At 41.1% G+C, this 26,830-nt stretch overlaps 1 protein-coding gene across 4 annotated transcripts in view; it reads left to right on the forward strand.

Annotated features, from left to right (window-relative positions):
* NELL1 (neural EGFL like 1) overlaps nucleotides 1-26,830 on the forward strand; it is a 379,279-nt gene that overhangs the window by 321,658 nt on the left and 30,791 nt on the right. For 2 of the 4 annotated variants that reach the window (XM_081164500.1, XM_081164499.1), the window contains one exon: nucleotides 21,565-21,705. The exons of the other annotated variants lie outside the window; for them this stretch is intronic. In XM_081164500.1, coding sequence (XP_081020626.1) covers nucleotides 21,565-21,705 — 141 coding nt within the window. The remainder of the gene's footprint in view (nucleotides 1-21,564; nucleotides 21,706-26,830) is intronic. 4 annotated transcript variants of the gene reach the window in all.

Raw genomic sequence — 26,830 nt, forward strand, 5'->3', positions numbered from 1 at the left:
TATAAAGAATATCCCCTCTTGAATGAGTGTACACAGATGTCAAGATCATATATAACAGCTGCTGCATACAAATATAGGTAAAATAATTATTTATAAGGCTAGATTCTAATTAGCTTCCAATTTAGCAGAAAAGAGGGCAGTAAATGATTAATTTAGGTTCTTTTTTCCATACTCACGAAATAATCTTCCACTTTAGCTCAAAAGATTCTTTATAATTATTTTTTGCGTCCCTTGTGTACTCAATATGTCTAGAATCAGATGGCCAGATGACAGGGAGAGATGAGGGCCCCACTACGAGTAAAGAAGAATGGTTGATCCCCTGCCATTTGTTGCACAGATTCAAGCTGCCTCCAGGCACTCCCTCCCATCTGTCTAAAAGTCCTGTGAAGAGCTGTTAACTGGTTGTGACAGCTGGCCCCACCCCCGCATCTCATGCGAGCCATGCTCTGGAATATCTGCAACAGGCTAGGCTCTCCTTGTGATCTGGAACCATGATTATATAGGGTTTGGGATCCTGGCGGGAGCAGACAATTCATTGGGTAGGCTACCCCATGGCCCACTTTCTCCCAATGTGTGGTTGGTGTGTAGAGCATGGCAGGGGATGCACTGTTAATCATGAGAACTACAATAAAAATATATGAAAGGGCTTCAGTGTACATAAAAAAACAAAAGCTGCCACAATGATTCACTTTAAAATGTGTCACCTAGTGGTGACTTCCAGATAGAAAGCCATTTGCCCGCAGTCAGGTCCAGCTAACCAGTTAGGAAATATAAGGCAATTAGCAGCTTTGGGCCTCTGTTCACTTACCTCATCTGCCTCCATTCCTCTTCCCCACTTCCTTTACTTTTAATATTTTGCCACTGCTAATGTGGTGGAGGAAGTGAGAGCTGGACCATAAAGAAGGCTGATCGCCAAAATATTGATGCTTTTGAATTATGGTGCTGGAGGAGACTCTTGAGAGTCCCATGGACTGCAAGAAGATCAAACCTATCCATTCTTAAGGAAATCAGCCCTGAGTGCTCACTGGAAGGACAGATCCTGAAGCTGAGGCTCCAATACTTTGGCCACCTCATGAGAAGAGAAGACTCCCTGGAAAAGACCCTGATGTTGGGAAAGATTGAGGGCACAAGGAGAAGGGGACGACAGAGGACGAGATGGCTGGACAGTGTTCTCGAAGATACAAACATGAGTTTGACCAAACTGCGAGAGGCAGTGAAAGATAGGAGGGCCTGGCATGCTCTGGTCCATGGTGACATGACTAAACGACTAAACAACAACAATAAATGTGGTGGATCATAGGAAGCTGCCTTATATCAAGTCAGACCATTGGTCCACCTAGCTTCCTGGCAATAGCTCTTCAAGGTTTCAGATGGAAGTCTCTGCCAGCCCTACCTGGAGATGTCAGGGATTGAACTTAGGATATTCTGCATGCAAGGGAGTACCACTGATCTACAGCCCTTTCTCCATGGCAGTGCAGCTCCCCATAAAATACATTATCTTTTAAAATTACTTACAAGTGCAAAGTTACTTATATTCAAATGTTCAAAATATAACGTCTTCACTGAGTTGATCAGAAAGGCAAGGCACACAAACTTTTTAAAAAATGGAGGAGAGGATTATGTGCTTTCAAAACAATACCTCAGAATCCTAATGTCTACACCTGATGTAGCTAACCTTTGAAACACTGAACACAGTAAATACTTCATGCTGTAATTTTAACTCTAAAAAAATGCATATGAGAAATAGTTCGGAGGAATTCTGATTGTATTAAAGCAGGGGAGGCCAATGAGGACTATAGCTCACATCAATTGTACATACAGACTTACCTAGGAGTAATGACAATGGAATTCACAGGGACTTACTTTTGAGCACAGTTCTGGCACCTCTCAGGTGGTTTCCATTGTAGGCCAGTGCTCCTTTCGCCTACTTTTTGCCTTTACATACTTCTGAGAAGCCCAAAACGAACATTTGAAGTCAAAATGGAAGCTGGTCAGCATGTGTGAGTCTACACTTTTTTTCGATCTATGACTCCACCGAGCTCCTAGCTGCTCTTAGCTGCTATTGGTCAAGCTATGGGGTGGGGCCAATCCATATTTCCTTTTCTTCAATCCGTCACCTGTATAGCAGTGGCATGCTTTAAGCTTTCCAGCCAGGCCTATACAAGGGAGGTGCAGGCGCATTTAACTGACCTGTGTCAGAACCAAGGGCACCTGCATCTGTTCAGGGCTTCCCAGAGGCACCTGGCAACTTACTGTAACAACTTCATAGTGAGTTCCAGCACCTGTTTTTCTTGGAAAAAAGCACTGCTTCTGAGTAGATGTGCATAGACTTGCACTGTTAGTTGAACATATATTGCTGATAATTCTTCTGCTTTTGTACTGTATTATAAATATTTTAATAAATGTTATTGCCAATGACTGAAATAAAGAAACAGGACTATTTTATCATGTGTCACAGTTTTATTGACCTTGATTCACCTGAAGTTTCAAATTTTGTACTAACAATACTATACCCAGCACATGTATTTGGTGAGGAATAATCCCCTTTAGGGGATTGTTAACAGGGGAGTGTTATATGTATAACAACTGTTTGTTTTCTTCTCTGGATCACGCTTTGCTCGCAGCGCACATTGATTCATATGGGGGAGTATGTTACGATATTGAAGCAATGCAGCCGCGAGCTACTGCTAGCTTGAAAGCAAAACATAATGGGAATGTTGGGACTGTTCCATGGGAAACAGAGGGACAGTCAATTCACAGTGCAGAGGGCACCGGAATTAGCTCAGAGTGTAATATGAGCTGTGCAGGAAGTACAGGAGGAGTTTGTCTCTCGGCTGTTGGAGTTTGAAGAGAGCAGTCATGTTTTCTGTAATGCTGCAAAGACAAAAATAAAGGCATGTAAATACGTTTCTGTCTATCTCTTTCCCCTGCCTGGGGGGGCAGGAAAGAGGGGTGTGTTCTTCTCACGCTGAGAAGGATCGCCTATCGCGACCTCTGCCTGGATCTTGCTGGGAAAGCAGACAGGGAGGTCAACAGGAGACCAAGCCGGGTGCCTGGGAGAGTTGCCAGTTTCTCCTGATAAAGGCTTGATTTCCGACATAATCCCCTTTAGTATTTTTAAGTGACTGGTAGCATAGTCAGAATCTGTAATCTTGTTCCATGAGCATGGCAGGTTATTGTTTTTACAGCACTTTGAACTCGCAGAGAAATAAAAAAAACTCCCTAAATTTAATTAATAAAATAGTAGCAAATTTAAATTATAAAGAAGGCAATAAATGGGTTCCAAGTTGTTAACTGCACATAGAAATAGTTGCGCTCTTCCTGGAAATGATAAACACTGTTTTCAATTTAAAACCATCAACCAGCACAGCTAGCAATTGTTCTCGGTGTCAGGGGTATGGCCTCCATTGTAGCAGTAAGCCAATTATGCATACTGCACTGCTTCTCTTATATTCACTTCCCTTAAACTGTAAAGAAGGAAACAAAAAGCCACGAAACAGATTACCACACTGGATGGTTTCAAAACCAAATTAACAGAAATGCTAGCCTCCTTGTGGCTTTTTGCACACGCTGCATGTGAAAAGAACAGCTTCACAAAGGTATTGCACGTTTAGTATACTTCGCAGAAACAATATAATTTCCTTAAGGTTAGAATAAGATTAGGCATTTCCTACCCCATAGTATGATTCCATACTACACTATCCACAGAGATCCAAAGGGCGTCACATCACGTTGCCCCACAAAGACAGTATTGACGGGATAGCATATCTTTAGTGGTGGTGGTGGTTGTTGTATATCTTTGGTGGTGGTGGTGGTGGTTGATTTCTTTATACAGTTGCTTATTCTTCTGCCTCAGGCAAATATATACAGTGGTACCTCAGGTTACATATGCTTCAGGTTACATACGCTTCAGGTTACAGACTCCGCTAACCCAGAAATAGCGCTTCAGGTTAAGAATTTTGCTTCAGGATGAGAACAGAAATCATGCTCTGGTGGTGCGGCAGCAGCGGGAGGCCCAATTAGCTAAAGTGGTGCTTCAGGTTAAGAACAGTTTCAGGTTAATTACGGACCTCCGGAATGAATTAAATACTTAACCTGAGGTACCACTGTATTCTGAAAATGAGATAGTGGGGATGAAATCATTCTGTAAGGCCATTTTGGGCAAACCATGCCCACCTTTCCCTTGCCTGTGAACATATATTGCATCAGATCTGGGATTCTTCAAGCTGCTATTAAAATGCAAAAGGATTAGCAGTGCACTCCTGATGCTTACTTTGAGTTGTTATCTTGAATTCAAACTAGGGGTGCAGAGGATCTGCCCCTTGTGCAATGGGGCTTCTTTACTTCTGCACCCACCCACCTACCCACCCCAAAATTGGCTCTAGAAGCAGCTAGAAGCATCCTCATTAATAATTTGAAAGGGGGAAAAACCGCACCCATCTATTTTCCCCTTCTGCCTTCATCTGTACCAGTATTTCAAGGGTAAGATTAGTAGACCCAGGGAAACTTCTCTTTTAGGCAATTACATTTTCACTCAAGATGTTATTTTAGCCTTCAGAAATGAAAAGGAGTATTTTCCCCCTTGTCATTCTAATATATTGTTTAATTTTCCAATATTAGATCAAGTTGCCAGAAACTTCTCAGTGATGGGTTTACAAAGCCACTGGATATATAAAACTGAATCACTTTGCAACATACTTTCTTTTGCTTTAAATAAAATGTTGAAACCATTACATACATACTAGAATATTAAAAGGGAAGAAGTGTTTGAGAAAGTGTTTTGAATTTTGCAAACATACCTTCAAGATGGGCAGATGGTGCTGGAACCTTGATCAGCACAAGACCTATTACCTTATAATAATGCTTCCTATTCAGAAGATGATAAGGATTAATAACGGGGGGGGGGCAAACTGGATGCTGCATAAAATAAGTGGATGCACTTAACATCCTGGATCAGGATTGCAGGAAAGTTTTGTTAACTATTTTCCCCTTGTCATGGTGTCAGTGATCACCACTCCCCAAGCTGCTGTTCCCACTGGGAGAGAAGGTAACATTGACATCAATCATTCAAAAACTGATCAGGGCACCTTGCAGCTATTCTTTGTAAAGGTGGGGGAAAGACACATTCAGTGAATTCATGTATTTAACATTGGTTTTCGTAGACAACACTTTGTATAAACATTCACATTGTGTTGCTTTCCCCCTGAATATCAGAATCTTGTATCCTTGGATAGCTACATTCTCTTTCCTGGATTAATCACATGTGTAATCTAAAATGATAATGAATCACATGATACCATTGTGAAGGCAATTGAAAATGGGAGTGGGGGGCAATGTAAATGAATAGACAAATATATTTGAAAGAGGTTGAAAAATCATTGGGAAGGGGTATTGCTTTTTGACACTCTATTTTTGTTTTATTTTATTGCCAAATGAAACATAGTTTTGGTCAGCCCTAACCATTTTTTAAAAACCATCCAGCTGCAGGTAGGGACATAATTCAAGACCAAGATTGGAAAACCCCTGCTTCTTGTTGGACTAGGAGTGTTTTAACTAAGAAGCACTGAATTAAGCCCAGAAGCTTAATAGCGCAGTGCAGCTCACTCAGATAAACATAGACATAAGCCCCATGGTTTGACATTGCAATAAGTGGGCAGTGGCATTCTACCCTTGCTTTTACTTTTTTTCTTTATAAATATGTTTTTTCTTTATAAATATGTTATTAGTTCCTTATTATTTATTACTGACTGGCAAGATTTGCAAAGGAATCATTTTTAACAAGGCATTGGAATAAAGCGTAGATGCCCGTGAGCATATAAAGAATGCAGCTTGTTTGCTACAAGCTTTGGAGCTTACCATACATTGATCTTTGAATTTGATTCTTAAAACCCTGAAATATAAGAAATTAGTTCCACAGAAATACTCCTTTCCTGTGTGTATAAACCACTCTATTTTATTTTTTACTAGCATCTACATTTGGAACAGTAGAATATTGAAGGGGGAAGAGAGAGAATGAGAACAGGAAAGTATAAAAATGGGTAAATGAGCAATAAAAACCAAGCAAAGGCTTATTGTGAAATATATCTCCCTTAAAGCATTGTTAGAGGCAGACTTGTTCATATCTTTCCTACTGCTCTCTTGATCCAATATCTCCCACTGGCACATTAAAGAGGCTAAAACAGCCCCAGTAGCTTACTTGCATGTAAGTCAGCCAAACAATGCCTCCCTAAAGATGATCTCTCCTCATTCATCTTCAGCTTTTCTGGGCAAATAACCTCACATAAGCACTGCAGAAGCCTTCATCATATCGGATGCAGAGCATTAAGATTATTATTGCTGCCAGCACAATGGAAGCCCATCAGCTGACAAGCTCACAACATGGTGACTCCAAAGTGCTCATCTGTGCCTCCCATATGAACTCAGCATCTATAGTGTAACAAGCTGAAGGGAAAACAAAGGAAGCGTGAAACAGGCCTTTAAAACACCAGCGGTGGCCAGGGACTAGGCAACCACCCAGACAAAATCAATCAAGGGGAGTCAACTGAAGCAGCATACTCAAGCACACCATACAAAAGAAAGAAGAGCTTCATGGTCCATAGGAAAGCTTAAGGGTAGCTGGAAGAGGCTGCTGAGCAGAATCTTCATTGTCAGCCACTCTTCCCCCCCTTCCCCCTTCAGTGGCACAGCAGGATTAGGAATATTCAGGCTTCTCAACATGTAGACAGAAAAAGTTACCTGTATAGATATGTAGCCCTGACCAATATTATGAAGGGTTGTATATAAATACTTCAAAATAAAACCTGACAATTCCTGCAAACATTTGATTAAAATTTCTGTGTGTTGGCAAATGAATAGTTTCCTGGATAACAATGGAAAGTGAGTGAAAAAGGCAAGACACAAAATCGGGATAAGCAGTATTTTAGAAACGACAGGAAATAATGAATAGAAAGACATGTCTCAAGTGAGAACATGCTTGAGTGTAAGGATATGTCTTACTTATTTGGAGATTTTTTAATTGTTCCTGTCTTCCAACAAAAAGGGCTCCAGAGAAGTTTACAGATCACTTGAAATTGCTTACAATCTAAAAAGATGTAACACAAAAGGAAAACACACTGGAAGGAAGAAGGAAATCAGCAAAATCCTGCTGGTCATGGCTGTGACCAATGTCTGGCCAGCCAGCAAAAGAATTCTGCGAGACCTGGGCCCTAATTTGTACATTTGAACCTGGCTTACTGGCTGGGAGGTAGTGCCCCCATGGTTGCTACAGCTGAGGGGCATTTGCCAGCAACCATGTGGGTCTGGCTGGCCGAGAAGGAGGTGGAGAGTGAGGATCCACATCAGACACTAACCAGGAAAGTGAGGAGCACCAATTCTCATGATTACATGGAGAGGAAAATTTCAAGGAGGCAGCACCAAAAGTTGCTAGGCTTTCAGCCACACCAGTGGACTGGTCCTTTAGTAGCATACATCAGTGTAATTATTTATGCTGCAGTTAAATACAAAAGTATTCAACAGAGAGGGAGGGAAGGAGAGACTCCCTGGTTTAAGCATAGAGTCAAGACAAAACCCAAAAAGTAATGCAGTGTAAGCTTAGCAGTTCCTTCATTGAGAAAACACTTGTAGCATTAATTCTATCAGGATTCAGTTCTCTATTCATTTCAGCATAGCTACAATATAAGTAGAAATAAACTAGTATTCTCCCAGATTTGCTCAACCCCTTAACCCTACAGTGATGCATCAGCTTCTTAGCCACCAATTACACAGAGCGTACTGCAGACTAAGGGGAATTGTGGATTGGTTATTAAATTACAGGAAGACATCACTGATTTATACTTAGTTGAAGGCAAAATCTTAATGTCTGTGACCTTTTCCCAGCAGCCATGGATCAGTGGCATTAGAGCTATCTATATAATTAAGATGTGTGTTTGTATTTATTGCCAAGTGATTGTACTTCAAGCGCTAGATTGTTGTTGTTTTTTCAGTTTCCAAAATTTTTTGGTTGAAGAACTTTTTGGGCTGGAACCAAACTTTAGCAGTCCTAAGTTTATATAATTCTATCAGGCAGATAGAAAAATGGTACTGCATCTAATCTAATCCAGCAACTCACTGTTATTGGAGTGTGTGTGTGTGTGTGTGTGTGTGTGTGTGTGTGTGTACTTTGAAATGTGGCTATCAAACCAGCAATGGGCAGTGTCTTGGGCTTTGCCACTCACCTGACCTCCATCTAACTGTAGGGTAATGACAAGGAAGGATGAAGCCGTGGTGAGGTCAATGTGATACAAAAGTGCTGGTGGAGGCAATCCACTGTTCCTTCCTGTACATTTGCACCATAGTGCCCTTGCCTTAGCCCTTTCCCTCTCCATCTTGGTATACAGCAGTGACACAACAGGAAGGAGGTCAGGTGAGCAGCGCAGCCCCAACACATCATCTGCTGCTGCACCGAACCTTTCAGAAACATGAAAGCTTGGAACTAATAACTGAAATATGATCAGCAGCTTACAATGCACTCCTTGCTAGGTAACCTACCTGCAGACAAAGACAAGCAGGGAGAAAATGCATGTAGGTTGAGATCAAATTTAGAGGACTGTTAAATCTCTCCACCAAGAAAGGTTTGGTTGGTTGGAGAAAAACACAGAGTCTTTTCTGTGGAAACACCCTGGTTGTGGAATTTACTCCCAAGGCAGATGAAGCTCAGCCCTTCGCTGCTCGTGTTTAGGCAAACAGGGAAATCTCCTAAAATCTCTCAAGAGCTGTGCAGGCACTGCTGCGCAACCTAGGTAAGGGATGCTTCAGCGGCATGGCAGTACATCCCATTTCATCTCAGGTGGTGAAACAAAATTCACTGCCCCTGCTGTAGTTTTGTTCCCCTCCCTTTTGCCAGCCAACCATTGCAACCTTCTCCAAGCATTTTCTCCCTGCTTGTCTTTTGCTCCTGCTCCCTCACGTGTTATAAGAAGTTCTCAAGCCTCAAGCCCCAAAGCTACATTTCATCCTAGCTATTTCCTATCTGCTTTATCAGGTCACTGCACAGGGAGGGGAAGCTGCTTGTGTTGTCCCTTCACAGCCATCCTCTACCAACAGGCCCTGTTGACTGGAGTCTCTAAGCAGGTGAAAAATACAGAAAAATACAGTGGGACGGTCTCTAGCCATCCCTATCACACACTGTTCTTTTTATTAATTTTTTTAAAGGTTTTGATTTTTTATTTTGTTTGTTTGTTTCCATCTTCTGGGTAAACAATTTTGGGACCAAAAAGCAGTATTATTTTTTTTTAAAAGTAAAAACAAACAAGCGAACAAAAACAAGCAGTGTCCCAAACTGGCATATGCTTTGGGTTCTTATCACTTTGTAGATGTTTGCTCAAGTAAATTATAGGACACAAATAAATCATAGGACACAATGCTAATTTTGATTAGAGGGGTGTTGCTTGCAGGTAAGAGAAGGAGATGTGAACAAACATTGGCTGCATTTACATAGGAAGCAACAAGCAAACAGCATTAGAAAGTTCTGTGGATGACATTCAAGAAGGTCTGCCTTACTCCCAAGTCTGTTTTTCAAAAGGAGAATATTGCACAAAATACTTTCAGTGAATTCTTGCTAGCATATCTACTTTGTGGAGAGGATGTATTAATCCTTTCTATGACAGACAAAAATGCTCAGGAAATGGATGTTCACACTCCGGTAAAATTCACAGTACAAATCATTCATAGGTGTAGGCTCCTTAAAGAGAACTTTGTTCCCTCCTCACTTTTAATTCATTCCTGAGGGTATGTATATAATGATACACATTTGTTCATTACTTCATTGCTCAGAAACTATGAGATCAAGTTATGACTAGTATATGTGGCATAGACATCACAAAATAAATAAAAAATCAGAGGTGACCCATCGCCCCAGACACAGCCTTTTTAATAGAAATATTTACAGGGTGTGCTGAAAGTAATAGTGTGTTCATGCATGAAGCCGTAAGAAATTGTGGTGTCCATTTATATAGGAATCAGGCCTCAGTTTCAACGAAGCAGGAATATTAAGGGTTTGTTAAACTGAACAACAACAAGAGGAGGCTTAACAACAAGATAAATAAAATATAGCTGTATCTTTTTACTTCTTTCACAACGATCTATTATGATATAACTAAAGTACATTTCTTTGAACACGTGTCATATATTTGAAAAGCTTTATTATTAATAATAATAAAACTTGACAAGTCCCTTAGCTTCTCTTGCAGGATTTTCCATTTATTTCAGTTGTGTCTTTTTAAAATTGCTTAGCAAAAGGATGTAGTCATATCTCTGTATTGGCTTAATTGGAATTATTGATGTCTGAAGCAGCACCCAGTCGGGAGAATTGCTTTCTGTTCAAAGTCGACCAACTCAAAATGGTTTAATAAAATGGGTTGGGGGTTGACTCTATTTAAAAAGAAAAAAGGAAAGGAAGGAAGGGAAGTGGGGAAGGGGGATAAGAGTTGAACAACCACACATACATTTTTGTAACTTGGGGGGCAGCAGATTATTGAAGAAGAAATTGAATGTGGACCCCAACGTTGGTCCAAACATATATAATAGTAGTCATGTTTTTGTAAGCTGGAGTTGTTAAGATTTTGGATGCCTGCCATGTCCCACTTAAGGAGATTGTTCTGTTTCTAAAACAGTTGGTTTCCTTCTTGACAAACTTTCCCTTAATTCTTCAGTGACAGCCTGCTTGCCTTTGTCAAAAATATATATCTGTCCTTTTGTTCTTTAATTTCAGCTCTTTAAAGAGCAAGAAATGTTTCATTTTTTTAAAAAATAGTGAAACTTAATACAGAGAGTGTTAGGATTCTTTATTATGTATGTGGGATATCTGCCAATATCCACTGTTTCTATATCAGCATGCATAGCAAAATGCAGGAGGGGATAAACTGGAAGCTTTAGCAACCTTAGGAACTGGATAGCAAAATCAAGGTGAAGCTTTTTTGTATCCTGAAGTTACTGTTTAATTTAGCATAATCTTTAAATGTGCATTAAGGAATGCAGAATGTGTCCTGGTGGCCATCAAATATGAGAACAACTTAAATTAATATTTAAATACTAGGGGCTGTGTCCCTGCTTGCTTAACTCATTGACCCTGTCAAACCCCCACATACACCTTGCCCCAAACTCCAATCCTTCGCTAATCTTGCCAAACCTGCTTATCCCCTTCAGTGACTCCCTACCTCACCTCACCAAACCCTCTTGTTGTTGGTGTTGTTTAGTCGTTCAGTCGTGTCCGACTCTTCGTGACCCCATGGACCAGAGCACGCCAGGCATTTCTGTCTTCCACTGCCTCCCGCAGTTTGGTCAAACTCATGCTAGTAGCTTCGAGAACACTATCCAACCATCTTGTCCTCTGTCGTCCCCTTCTCCTTGTGCCCTCCATCTTTCCTAACATCGAGGTCTTTTCCAGGGAGTCTTCTCTTCTCATGTGGCCAAAGTATTGGAGCCTCAGCTTCACGATCTGTCCTTCCAGTGAGCACTCAGGGCTGATTTCCTTAAGAACCAAACCCTCTACCCCTTGCCAACCCTACTAAACCCTTAGCCCTTCCTCTTTCCACCTCAGGCCACTATCAAGGAGGACAAAGAGTTGGCCTGGCAAAAGGAGCAGCGCAGGAAGGAGGCACCTTAAGCGCACAAGAGTGCCTCTTTTTTCATTTGTGAAATGTTAGGAAATATTAGTGTTGTCTCTTGGTAATGGCTTGAGGTATTCTAATAAGTCTTTGGAAAGCTATTGAGCCAAATAATCAGAGCCATCTCTAGATTTTCCATTCCATTCTTTGCGTATTAGCAGCCAAAGCATTTCTATGTGATTGAGTTTTCCCTTCTCCTCTATTCAGTTTGGTTACATTATTCTGGAGCTGATGTTTGTAGAATCCTAGCCTGGCTGGGATCTGAGCACCTGCTACTGCTGGTCCTATAATTTAATTAATTATTCAACCGAAAGCCAGAGAGAAATGACATACGATTTATTTTAATGCAAGCAGCAACCCTCTTTAAGATTTTTATGAACAAAGGCCGTGATTTTGAAAAACCCACTTCTGTCTCATTAAAACTTTATATTTTCTTGGTATTATACAACCTAACAGAACTTTCCTTCAGTATATTTAGTGTGGCAGGAAGATGATGAAGCATTTTAAAAGAATGACTTGTTTTAATTCTTTGTTTTTTACTAGGTTCTGAAACCATCATGTTTTATTTTTTGAGGCAAATTGTCCTATCATGCCTGCATAAATAACTTTATAAATAATGCAAACTGCTAAAGTGCTTGTTTTTTTTTTTAGCAGAATGGGCCTGTTCTCAAAGGACAGGGTTGGCATCTTGATGCAGCCTCCTCAAAATTCAGTTCTTCTCCTATTTCGTAACAAAACAAAACAATATTGCACTTGACTAAAAAGTACTTAAAAAGTCACTACAGGGTGACGTTGTTCAACCTGTTAGCAAAGCTATGTTCATGATAGAAAAAGTATTTAACATGCAATGGAATCTGTGAATAGCTGCCTTATTCATAAAGCACCTGAACAGGAATCATGGGGAAGAATAAAGGACCAGAGATGAATTCTGTGTTGAGAGCCAGTGTGGTGTAGTGGTTAAGAGCGGTAGTCTCGTAATCTGCGGAACTGGGTTCGCGTCTCCGCTCCTCCACATGCAGCTGCTGGGTGACCTTGGACTTCTCTGAAGTCTCTCAGCCCCACTCACCTAACAGAGTGTTTGTTGTGGGGGAGGAAGGGAAAGGAGAATGTAAGCCGCTTTAAAGGGAGTGAAAGGTGGGATATCAAATCCAAACTCTTCTTCAAATCCAAACCTTAATACAGCAAATGAGCCCTGTTTTCAGGCATGCTAAATACCTTGTGTGACGGGGTGGCTGTGGCATAATGAGTGCACTAGCTCCATTCCTATCCCCCATTGCCATCTCTGTTGCCATTCATGAGTCAGAGAGATATCAAATGAAAAAGCTGTTCTACTAATGTAGGCCCCATATGTGATTTAGAAACCTGGAAAATGTTTGTGGAGCCCACGTGAGTAGAAAAGGGCCTCTGAAGTAAACTGATGTCAATGAGCATTGTGGCAAAGGCGTCAATCCAAGCCCTTGGCCAGTAGCCGTGGGGCTTGATAGAGTGGCAGTTGCACAGCCCCACCATTCACACCAGCCAAGATAGAAGACAGGAACAGGGGGAAATACTTCTTCATAGAATTGTAGAGTTCAAAGGGTTCCCATGGTTCATCCAGTCCAACCCTCTAACTCTTCTCAGGCTGAAGCAGCAGAGAGGCCTGGATCAGGTCTTTTGCTGTCAAATGTCAGCCACACAGTTGGCACAGGATCCAACACTTCATTTTGAGGATTTTTTGCTGGCTACCATTGGTGAGGATGCCACCGGTTGGTGGCTACTGTCTGCTGTTTGGTATGCTCATAATAGGCAGAGCCTGGATGCTTGCATTTCTCTGTAAGAGACCGCACCACAACTCAGGTAGTGCTATGAACTTACCGTGTGATCTTAGGCAAGCTACTTCCATTCAGCCGCTGCATCCTGTCTGCAACACTTTTAATCTTTAGAATATTTAAATCCTATCCTTCAGTACCACTCTGTTGACAGAAATATGAAACAATCAAAACAAAACAATATAATCAATTGTTGAAAACATTTTAAAACAGCAGAGCATTGAAAGCATATTAAGTGCATTGATTGATTGATTGATTTTTAAAAATAATATTTATTAAAATTTTCCAATCAAACCAAACTATATATTCCAAATTATACAAATTATCCAATAATCAAACAAATCCCAATGTTATGCCTAATTATAAATTATTATTTTTTAGCTGACTTCCCATGCTTTGAGATCGGAGGGAATCCTAATCATCTCATAGTTCTACTGCATTTCAAAATATTACAATAATTCCCTTAATACATTCTGATGTTAATCCTTCATTATTTCCAACAGCCTCTGCGTTCATTCTGCAAGTGAGTTTAAGTGCAAATAAAATGTTTCTGTGTGGATTTTATGTCTTACTCTTCTTCTTTATAGTCCAAATCTGTAGTCCAAGATTCCCCTTTGTAAATTCACATCATCTCTTCACAAACTGGTGTTTCTGCCGAATCAGTCCAGGAGCCTTCCACTGCAGCTAGCTGCCATATCGACACACAGTCCAGATAAAATCAAATCATGGCATCTGCTCAATGTTGTTCCTTAACCAGCTGCTATTCAAACATTAGCTTTTCCCGGGGAGGGGGGTTACCAAGTAAACTGGAAGTACAAGTAAAGGTAAAGGGACCCCTGACCATTACGTCCAGTTGTGACCTACTCTGGGGTTGCGGCGCTCATCTCACTTTATTGGCTGAGGGAGCCGGCGTACAGCTTCTGGGTCATGTGGCCAGCCATGACTAAGCCGCTTCTGGTGAACCAGAGCAGCACACGGAAATGCCGTTTACCTTCCCGCTGGAAGGTACTTGCACTTTATCTACTTGCACTTTGACGTGCTTTCGAACTGCTAGGTTGGCAGGAGCAGGGACCGAGCAACGGGAGCTCACCCCGTTGTGGGGATTCGAACCGCCAACCTTCTGATTGGCAAGTCCTAGGCTCTGTGGTTTAACCCACAGCAGAGATTAGATTGATTGATTGATTGATTGATTGATTGATTGATAGGATTATGGATCAGCTCAAGTAATATTTAAGGGCCAGACTTAAATGACAACATTTCACGTACAATTCTTTCTTCTTTCATTTGCACACTTTAAGTTGCCGATGGGATGGGTGATCAGGATGGGGTTTTTGTTGTGCAGTGAAGTGGCAAACTTTTCTCCCAATGCTGTGATTTTCATCATTACTGCAGCTAGAAAGAATGGTTAATTGATATTTTTCTCATGTACTGCAGTCCATGTATGATCATGCATTTCACATATCATTTAGTTTGGCCTGGATAAATAGAAAGATTTCGTTTGGCACCCAGAAGACATTAAGAAAACAGTGTTCCATAGGTAAGGTGTCACAACTGACAGAACCATTTATTCAGCTAACCCTGCCATGCAGGCACCTCCATGTGGGCAAAGGCCATCTTCCATGTATTTGTCTCTCAATCCATATGCAGGTTTAAAGGTAAGCACCAACATTTTGGTTTGTGCATAGAAAAAAATGGCAGCCAGTCAAGCTAGGACTGGCAAGATATGTTCCTTTCATTTAGTCATGATTCAGTTCAACAGTAGTATTTTGGACCAATCAAAAGAGAAAATCGTGGTTATTATACGAATCTACATTACAAAGTTGTTGTAATGGATACAATAATGCTGTATGTGTTGTGCTTTGAATACTGAAAGTGGTATGTACAAGTATCAAAAGTATTATTCATAAATAATCACTGTGTTGCTCATTCCAGTTTGTAGAGGATTATTATTATTGTGTTCTTTGAATCACTCTTATCCTGTGTTTGATGAAGCAAGGAATCCATTCATATCACCCTCCACTATGTGTCAGCTCAGCAGTGACATATTGTCTGTATTTGATTTAGTCAGAATGAAAATATGCCTAGCTTGAGGCCCTTTTCATTGGTCCTCCCCCCTTTAGCTTTTGTGTAAGTGCTGGAGTTTGACATGAAGGGTACATTAACAACCCTTCTTGTATCTTCCAAATAGATATTAAGTTTTCAATTCTAACCTCAGCTCTTTCATCAGATAGATAATGTTGCAATTCTGACATGTGACAGTGATCTACTTTAAAAGTAATCCAGTCCTATACTTCACTTTCCTAAAATAATTTACATAACATTGCACTGTTTGACCCTTTTCTCCATAATTCAGAGAAGTTAACAAGGACCCAGAGTTCCTCATGTTTTAAATGTTGTGGGAGCAATCTACCAAGCAGTTAACATCTATCTCCATAAATCTAAATCAAATATATTTTCAATGTTACTGGGCCACAAGAGTGAACTGCAGGAAAATTCTATTGATTTTTGCAAATGAAAAAATAAAAATTGAATTTAGAGAGGTCAGATGAAGACTGATCCATGGAAGCAATCTTTACATCAGAATGCTAGGGAATTATAATACAAAGGGAAGAAAGAAAAAGGGGAGTTTGTGTGTAAATGGTCTGCAGCTGAACTTACTCAATAGGATTTAACTTGTTCTATCAGCGGCAGCACATGAATAGATCATGATAAATTCCACTTCTAGGAAAACTGTCTTGGAGAAGGCTTAATATTTTAAGCCACACAAACCATAGTAATGGGCAGCTAGCTTTGTGCTGCATTCGTAAGCTGAAATTAACTTCTCCAAGATGCAGCTAACAGGAAGAGCAGCAGTAGAGGCTGCAAGAGCAGAATTGAAAGCATCACCAGGCTAAATATATCATAAGTCAAAATGATAAATGATGAGATTACAGTGTGGCTGCTTGCTTGCTATGTCAAATTATCATATTGGACTATTCTAGAGTGAATACCAAGTGACCATTTTTACATTTTGTTACTATGGCAAGATTAAAAATAACAATGAATTGGCGCTAAATAACAGAAGGGTTTTCCTTTTATTAGGGCATTTTGTAATATAAATGTGATCTGAATGAAGCTGGTGGCTAATCTGCAAAGCAGAAATAAATATACAGAAATAAATAATAAGACTTAGAGCTGGTGATCCAGATATATCTTGGCCCTACTGGTGCTATAAAAGGTAACGTTACAAGATTATCCAAAGGCAAGCACACAGCAGCACCCATGGCAGCACTGAAGTCTACGAACAAACCCCTTAAAAGCTCACCTAACATTTAGAAATCATGCAAGGTGTTTTTAAAGTGCACATTTTTAATTTTTGCCCTACCCACAATTCTTTTTCTTGTCAATGCACAATGAAATTCCCATAGAACTAGGATTTATAAAGCATTCTGACACATGTTTGATTTTTGCAACTTGTACACATTGAGATGAAGTGATGTAAAACAGACAGTAGCACAGTTTAAAACAGGTTTCGGCAATGAACACTGTCAGGGCTATTTCTCTAGAAAAAGAGGTGCTGGAACTCACCATGAACACCTCCTTTGTTCTCTTATAATGACAATGGCACCCACCTGAGAGGTGCCAGAACTGAGTTCCTGCGAGTTCCTGCTGAAAAAATGCTCTGACATGGTATATGATTTCTGCTCCTTCTCTCCTGTTCTTCAGTCCCATATTAATGTTATAGTTGAACAGGGGTTGTATTAAATGGAATGTGGGTGCCATCATCAACCTTACCTGAAATCTGTTTCCATTTATAATATTACAAGCCCTCTTTTCTGAGGTTTACAGCTATCCTAACAATTAATTTATTTGTGCAGTGAGCTTCAGAGTGGGTGTCTAGGTGACATACAAAACAATGAGAATATAAATCAAAGTTTGACCCTGAACAAATAAAATAATGAAACCCACCTAGCAACAATAAAATCCCATCTAGCAGTAGTAAAAATCCATAGCAAACACATATCAACCAGTTCAATTAACCCATAAACAGATGTCATGGCCCATCCCAGATAAGGAAGACACACATCTGATAGTTAACTCTTTATTGGCAAGAGAAACACAGCAACTTCCACCGTGCTCCAGATACACACTCATATGCTTCCAGTCTCTAGGCAGCTGTCCACAGGTCTGGGCCCTATCGCAGTTGCAGCCCCTCCCCTCCTCCAGTTTATATACCCTCCTCTGATGGGTTGTGTGCCTGAAACCTGAGACTTCTCCTGCACAGAAGTTGCTGCTGCTCTTTCCTTTTCAAGTCCCTTCTGGTTCTAGGAAACAGTGGAGTGCGGGAAGGTGGGGAAACTACTGAACCGTCCCTCACCTGAATCATCCCTTCTTCTTCTGCCACATTCTGCACACCTTCCTCCCACCTTTGACTACCTTGACTCTCCCTCCTCCCCTGGCTCCTGCATTTTGGGTGGTGTTACACCCATAAATCACTGGTCTTCTCTCCTGGTTCACTCCCCTGGTCCTTTGCCTCTACCACACACCACACCGGTCCCTGACAACAGAGCTCAATCCCCACCACCACCACCACCAAAAGCTAAAAATGGACCAAATGTCATTCATCTGGAGTCTTTATCTTGTGTGCTCACTGCTGTTGCATATGAGCCTGCAATGAGAACTGTGATGCTGCTGCACAGATTGCACCAATAAGCCCTAGTTTCTGTTGCAACTAAAGGTCTTTGAATCCAAGACTCATTCCTGTGGTCTGTGGATAAAGCAACATATGAACAAAATCACATGCCCCGGCCATGTGTAAACCGGTACTTAATCTGAAGAGAAGGAATTTATTTTCAGATTGCTCTTAATCTTGCCTCTTTGGATAGAAGTAATTCCCAGTGAATGAAAACAGCTCTTTTTTTAAAATGAAAGACACTAATTTATTATTGGTGATACCCCCTGCAGTGATCCTGCAAATCATCCAAGTGAGGATTTTGTAATAGTTCTATCTAAACAGAGTATTCAGCCATTTTTCCCTGTGAACAGCCTCAAAAATTTTACAGCCTCTTAATTACTTGAAGGTTAACATAAAATTAATTTGATAATTTTAAACATTGCCTTCCAAAACATACAGCATAAAATCTCAGAGGAGACTATATTCCAGGTGCAATAATAATCTGCCAAGTTTATTATAGATTATGAGCTCTGTATCAGCACCACATTGCAGAAGAACTGGAGGGTGGGAACCTTTGTAAAGGCAACACATGTTTATTGGAGTACTTTGGGAGATCTGACTTGCCAATTTAAAAATAAAAAGTATGCTCTTATTTGCTTCATTGCATCTACAGCTGCTCACATACCTGCTGTTAAAATATATTTGCCTCTTTTGTCATATTCTCTAACTTGTCCTGATACAATGTTTTTGAAATTACAAGCTATAAGGCAGAGTAGAAACATGAGTTATCAAGAAAGCAGGAAATCTGATATTTTCAACCATTAAAATGTGGCTCATGTCTATGTTGAAAGTATTTAGAGATGTGCAGCTAACAGACAACTATAGAATTCCCTTTTTGTGCATGTTTGCCAGAGTTTGGGGGAATCCTTTAGACACCAAGCAGGAAGAAGAGGACACATAAATGCATTTTTGGATCCTACAGGATCCCATCACATCTAAATTTGTAATTCATTTTTTCTTATTTAAGATATTTTATGCTGCTTTATCACATCTCTAAATAGTTTACAAAATAAAATATTAAAAATAGCAGGACTTTTTTGCATTTTACTGTTAAATGGTGTTTCATGAATTTGTATGCTATTTGATAGGTTTTGGTTCTGATTATTGCGTTCTTTATGTTGGAAGATGTGCATTTCCTCCCTCTGGGTGAGATTTGGAACTGTAGGAAGAGGGAGTCACTTCACTATCCCCTCTTGCCACTTCCTTTGAAAATCCAAGGTTGCTCTTAGCCTGGCATCTTTGTTAGAACTTCATTAGCTTTAATGCCAGGGTTGAAGTTGATAAGGGACAATTAAAATTTTGTATTTACATTTTATGGACCCAGCAAACACAAAACCTGCTGAATGAATGAGCACTGTCAGATCTGAGATGATGGATTGATTACCTGTTGATGGTAGAGAATGTGAAAGGAAGGTGATCGTATACTGATTGGGTGAATGTTGTATTAGTGCTTGCTAGTACAGTGGCACCTTGGTTTAAGAACTTAATCCGTTCCAGAAGTCCATTTTTAAACCAAAACCATTCTTAAACCGAGGCGCGCTTTCCCTAATGATGCCTCCTGCCAACGGTGCCCTTCCACTGTTCGGATTCTGTTCTTAGACTGAGGTAAAGTTATCAAACCAAGACACTATTTCCGGTTTTGCAGAGTTTGTAAACCAAATCATTCTTAAACTGGACTGTTCTTAAACCGAGGTACCACTGTACACTTATACATGTTTGGGTGATGTCAGAGTCATTGCTTGATTCAGGGCATTTTGCTTCCCCGCAGCAGCATATTACTTTGGTGGTTGGGACAGGTCAAATATTAAAAACAAAATCATAAACAACTTATACTATACAGCAGTGGGGGTGAACCTGTGGTCCTCCATACGCTGCTAGGCAACCACTCCCATCATCAACATTGGCTATGCTGACTGGAGAACATGGGAGTTTGGAGTCCAGCATCTGAAGGACCACAGGTTCCCCATCTATGCTGTAGAGGCTGAACAGGCATTAAAATAACAACAACTACTGATTAAGAACAATTTTGCTAGAAATTAGGCTCACTACAGTACACTACACCTAAAAAAACCAAAAGCAATACTGAACATCTATCTTTGCTGCCAGACTATTACTCTAGCACCTAAAATTTGGCCAAAAGAGTACTAATTTTCTTATCCTGCCCAGCTATATTAACTGTGCTGCAGTTTGTGTAATGGCAACACAAGGTAATATTTTCAGATTTTCTCTTTTTCTCTCTCTCCACTGCCCCTTTTTCCATTTAGGTGCAGAAATTCAAAGTGATACCTATCATTCTCCAGACACAATTCAGGGTCTCATAATATTTACCGGTACCTCATAGACAAAGTAAAATCTGAGCCAGACAAGAATTCCTAGCTTCACGCTATCTCAACTACTGAGCATTAAAACCTCCAAATGACACTTTTGCATGGCCAAATCTATAAAGAGACCAAGGGACCAGGGACCAAGGGACTTTGCGACTCTCCCATGATCCCAGGCATGCTTTGTCAGTTGGAACTAAAAAAAAAAAAAAAAGGAGGTGGGAAGCTGCCAGACCACCCCTGTCTCTCCTGAATATCTCGTGTGTGATACAGGAAGCTCTCCCCATCAATCTGTTTAAATTCCTCGGTTCAGTCTAATAGCTCCATTTTGCAGCATGAGAATTGCAGAAGAGACTTAAATGGCTGAACCCAGGAAAAACTGGTGGGAGAAAACAGAACACATGCACACACGCTCAGAAGGTCCCCTTTTTCATTGAGGGGGTGGGGTGGGGAGATAAGCAGCAATTAACTTCCCCCCTGCAAATCTGCATATTCTAACAAAGGTCTGACTTTAAATTCACAGAGTTTTCACATTCTTTTCAATCATTACCATAATCATAGCTTTCCGTTTTGGTATATATGTAATCTAATTATTCAACCTATGAACCAACTGTTTCTACACAAAACTAAGGAGCAGTTTTCTAGTTGATATTTTTTAAAAAAATTCCTACTTAAACGTTTAATTGCACTTCCAAATCCTTATAGTAATTAACAATATATGTAGATAAAGGGATTAAAGAGTTTAAAACAAGGTGTTTCTTTTTCTGCTGTGTTAAAAGAGATTGGCAACTAGCTGTCACCAAAGCTTGGGGTGGGGGGTCTTGATTAAAACCCTCAGGAACTTCCCTGCATTTGTTTTAAAGAATGTAAATGTTTAGTCCTCAGGATTGCAGAGAGTGAACTTAGGATAAGGAATGGTAAAATTCCAGTGTGCTGCTGATAGATTGCCCACCCATTCATTAAAATATGTATTATATTTGTTTCTTTATCTCTAGAAGAGTGTGTGTGTTTAAGTATCGCAAATGTTGGTGTCAAAGGAAATTAATATCCTGGCTGGCTTGTGTTTTTCTCTGAGGCAGATATTGATGAGTGTGCAGAGGGCATCATTGAATGTCACAACCATTCACGCTGTGTTAACCTCCCAGGGTGGTACCACTGTGAGTGCAGAAGCGGTTTCCATGACAATGGAACCTATTCACTTTCCGGGGAGTCCTGTGTTGGTAAGCAAAGAACAGCAGAGAAGTTATGTTATTGTTCTGCATGGTATCATATCCTTACTACCAGGAACAGCCTATCATGTCCAAAGACAACATTTAACGCTAAACTTAGGATGTAACCAACCATTTGTTTAAGCTCAGCACTGTTCTGTGTAATATAATTTAAATATTATTACAAGAGAGATGAACCATCAAATCTCTGAATGTAATACAGAAAATGTGCATTTAGAGGTCATATTGGTGATTTGCCTCCCTTAGCTATACTCGGTAGGTCACTTAAGACAAAACAGGCCCTATCTATGTTTCTTTATGCTGCAAAATCTATAGGATGTAAAGCATTAACTTACAAATCTTTTAACGTTTCCAGCACAATGATTTTGCAACACATTGTAAGTCAGCATTCCCCCCTCCCTCCATTGACCACATTTGGAATTTTGTTTAATTTTACCATTAATTGTTAACTCTCAACACGTTTTGTGTAGTTTATCATAAAGTGACCAAAAGCACAGTTATCTTTTCTTTCAGTTAACAGAGAACACTTGATTCTTCTGTTGCCTTTGTGAGGAAAAAATAATTAAGAAAAATGGGTGCTTGTGTGGATATGGAACAAAAATGAGGCCCAGCCAGAAGCAGATAGGTGTGTTGAACTAATGGGCAGTGATGGACGCAGAGAGAGGCAACCCCCCCCCCCCCGCCAGGCTCCTAAGGCTGGGCTTGTTTACAGAAGTTTAGGTGTCTGCTAGTGTTAGAGGTCAGCGAACAACAGAACAGAGTTGGCTGCTGGTGCCAATAGCTCAAATTTAATTGTGAAGAGTTTGGAAAAGGTTCACTACTCCAGTTAGTATCTGCATTTCTTGTGTGCATATTGGAGAGAGAATGGGGGGGGGACACATGTTGTATATGCAGTATGAGTTTTATTTATTTAAGCTATTTCTATATTACTCCATTACAGTTGTTCCTAAGTGGTGTACAGTAGGCGGAACCAATGCAATAGAGGCAAAATTGGCTGAAAACTAACTATAAGAACAGAAATGACGCCTGCTGAAATAAAAAAGCTCTTCACTAGGCTCTGGATGTCCAACTGTGTCTGATCTCACCCGGAAGGGAGTTCCACAAAGTTGGGCCCACAATACTGGTGGATATGAGCCATGCAGCAGAGCCATGGGGGACTGGTGACCGTGGCTCCCCCCCCCCAGGACGTCAGTAATCAGGCAGGGATATAAGGAACTGGGTGGTCTTTAATGTGTTCTAGACCCAAGCTGTTAAAAGCCTTGTGTGTGGGAGCATATGGTGTGGTGTGGGAGCATATGGAGATAAGTTTTAAGGTTATGTGGTGGCCAGAGCCTGCCTCCCTCAACAGTCGTTGCCACAGCATTTTGCATCAGCCGGAGCTTTCAGAGCAAGCCCAAGGACAGCACCACATAGAGCATGTTGTTATAACTGAGTTGTGAGGTTGTCAATCATGTGTGCTGATAATGTGCGAGTGAGATAGATTGTGTAATATGTGGTGTATGTGTGTGAGAGGTGGGGATATAGTGGGTAGCTGTGCTGTATACAGGAAGGTGATTGGATTCCATGTGTGTTGTTGTGTGGTTCTTATATTTACCTGTGGCTGAGCTTCATTTTTCTTAACCTCCCTGCATGTAAGTTATTTCCTGAACTTTTTGTTCACAGCACATTTGCACATCAAGCAGGCAAATGCTGACAGGGCTATGTGCCACCTGTCTTTGTGAAGACCGAGGAGGTAATGGAGGAAGAACAACATTCTTGTTAGGTTTTGCTCAGGACTGTTAGCAAAGTCATTTAAACAGCAAAAGGAGGTAAAAAGGGGAGAGGCAGCTGGCTCCAAGGGAGAGGTATTGACTAACAACCGCTTCCCTGCCCTCTTGTGGAAGAAAGCTTTCTCTAAGAGCTTGTTGTTTCCAGCAGGTATTTACAACTGGATTAGGCCCTGCTGAGGCTGTCAGCAATCTGCCTGAGTGGCTGTAGCTGTCAGGTGTGCGTGTAGGAGCCAGGCCCTGTGACCAATAGGACTTTGCAGGACTGGGGTCTTCCTAAGTTTGTTCTGAAGAGGCAACGCACAGCCTCACGGGTGAGGCCGATTGGTAACTCACAGCACCTGGTGGCAAGAGCTGGGAAGGGATATAAGGTCAGCATTTCCCTTCAGCTCTTTGCCACAGCAACACGCTTCCTGCCTTGCTGTGTTTGGCTTCTTGCTTCCTGATCCTTGAACCTCGGCTTCTTGACTCCTTGCTTTCGGACCCTTGGCTTCTTGACTCCCAGCTCTCTGACCCTCGGACTCTTGGCTTCTTGACTCCTGGCTTCTGGACCCCCATTCCTGCTCCCACCCCGCCATCTTGCCCCCGGTCCTGACGTCCCCTGCCGGGACTTTGATCACCCATGAACCGGACTGTGATAGTAGCTGTTCAGGACATGCCCCAAACCAGCCTGCCTATGGTGCTGGAGAGTGGAGACTATAAGGTTATTTTGCTTGGGGGAGTGGTTGTATTCAGGGTTCAATGAAGGTGAGTTCTCACCCTCTTTTATTGGGCATGGTTTTGTGTGTATTATTGTTTGTCTTTTTCTCTGGAGGAGGGTGTTGTGTTTTCCTCTAGGCCGTTTCTAGGGTAAGAGGCTGGATAAATAGTCTCCAATTGCCACAAAAATGCCGGGACCTTCACAAAAACCCTTAAGCCATCATGGCTTCTCACTTTGCCATGCAGTCCCGAATTTCCCACCACAAGCCTTTCCTCCCCCACACCGTCAAAAAACCTCAAATATTTCTCCACCTTTACATCCCTTGCTCCCTCCATCACCTGGCCAGGGAAAGAGAGAAGCAGTAACCTACTTTGGATTCTTGTTTGCACGCTCTTAAAAGCTGATGGGGAGGGTCTGTTCTGTGTCGAAACCTAGGTTCCAGCCCAATTTTTGCATTGCTTCTTTGTCTTTCATTGCCAGTTTCATTTGGGAACCTCAAGTGTCACTGAGCTGCCACCACTTGTTTGTGTAGCGGGCGTTTCCTTTTTGGCTCCTGCTTTGAGAGAGATGCAGAAAGATCTTGGTTAAGGCGAGATGTCTGCTGTGTACTGTACATTGTGTATACATTGAGGCTTTAAGTGGATTCAGGTAAATTAAGTGTTAACAGTCTGTGATTGCTATGAGGAAAAACAAAACCAGAAATCAGCTTTGCTCCTGTCAGAACATGTAAAAATATGTCCAGATATGGCTGGAAAGGCGTCCTGTCTGAAACTTTGGAGTGCCACTATCAGTCACTATCGGTCAGTCACTGTACTTTTAAAAATATTGGTAGGAATGCAGTGCGAGATTCTCTCAAATGCAAAGAAAAGGGCTACAACTGGCATGTTAAAATAGGATTTTAGAAGGCTTAGTAACCAACACCACTAATTTTTTTGTGTAGTTTTCTGGCTTGAAGTGATGGTTGCTATGAAGCAATGTATGCCCAATAAATCCTCAGCAGTGGATTTCACAGGCATGATTATGTCAAAAACGATGAATTTCACAGTATTTCATGGCTTTAATAGATAATACTCCACATGAAAGTCATTCATACTTAAAGTCATTATTGGATGTTTCAAATTTTGCCAGGTTATTATGTTGCAAATCACAGTAATGGAAATAACCCAATAAGGACCCTAAGGGTTCGGAGTTTATAACGGATTCTCCATTACTTCTACCCTTATCAGGATTACTAAAAAAAACCAAAAAACTACTATTGTTCAAAAATAGCAGTCACAGATTTAATATACATATATGCAGACTCAGGAACAACTTGTTTCATTCATTTCTGTGGTGCTAAAGTTGGCACCAGTGATTTCACCCCCTTATTATTGTTGTTTATCACAGTAAAGTGATATTGTGAAAGAATTCTTATGCACTGGGGGGGGGGGGATCACCTTGCAGTGTCTGCCAGTATGGTACTGGTTTCAATTCAGGGTCTAGCCCTAAACAGTTTGGGACCCAAGTACAGCATCTTCCCCCAGTACCAATCACCCAGGGTTCTACGCTGTGCAACAGACAATCAAATCATAGTTACACCTTTGGCTGAGGTGAGGAGAGTGTGGACCTGAGGGAGAGCTTTTCCTGTGGTGGCTTCCCACTTGTGGAAGCCAGCGTGGTATAGTGGTTAAGAGCAGTGGATTCGTAATCTGGTGAACCGGGTTCATGTCCCCGCTCCTCCACATGCAGCTGCTGGGTGACCTTGGGCCAGTCACACTTCTCTGAAGTCTCTCAGCCTCACTTACCTCACAGAGTGTTTGTTGTGGGGAGGAAGGGAAAGGAGATTGTTAGCCGTTTTGAGACTCCTTAAGGGGAGTGAAAGGCAGGATATCAAGTCCAAATGCCGCCTCCTCTTCTTCTTGTGGAACTCTCATCTAGGAACATTGAAAATGCACCCATGGTTGAATTGCTTAAATATAAATTGATGATTTATTTGCTCATTCAGGCCCTTAGATGATGATTTGCAGAAGAGCTAGTGTTATGCACCCTGTGGTCTGTTTAGTTGTTTTGCCGCTCTGTTAAAAATTTTTAAACATTAGAATGGTATTTAAATATTAATCTGTTTTATCATTGTAAGCCACCTTTGGCTCCTAAGGGAGAAAAGGTGGGGTAAGAATTGTATATATAAAAAAATAAGTTTTCCACCTCAGGGTGCCCTCGAACTACTGAAAGCAGAAGACCTTTATCAGGATATATCTAGGACAATGTAGTCATTAGAGTGGGTACTTTTTATCTTTTAAAAAAAATGCTCCAGACAAGCCTTAATATCCTTCACAATATGTAGAATTTGTTCCTATTGAGCTTTGGTTCATATGTGAAAAGGGTACTTTTCAATATCATATGGGTGGCAAACCCCCAGCCTAGCCCTACAAGCCTTTCTTCCAGCCCACTAGTCCCCAGCCCATTTTACTGCTGGTGGTGAATGACACATCTCTTCTCTTGTTCCTGCCACCATTGTTAGGAGATGGGAGTGCCCTGATGGGATCTGATGCATCCTGACAGGAAGGTGATTTTCCTCTCTATCACAACACTGATAGATGTGAAGGAAAATCATTACCCCTCCTATAGAACGCACTGAGGAGGAGAATCACATCTCTTTCCACCTGTCTTC

This window comes from Podarcis bocagei (genome assembly GCF_964188305.1).
Source record: "Podarcis bocagei genome assembly, chromosome: 1".
In the NCBI taxonomy this organism is placed as follows: domain Eukaryota; kingdom Metazoa; phylum Chordata; class Lepidosauria; order Squamata; family Lacertidae; genus Podarcis; species Podarcis bocagei.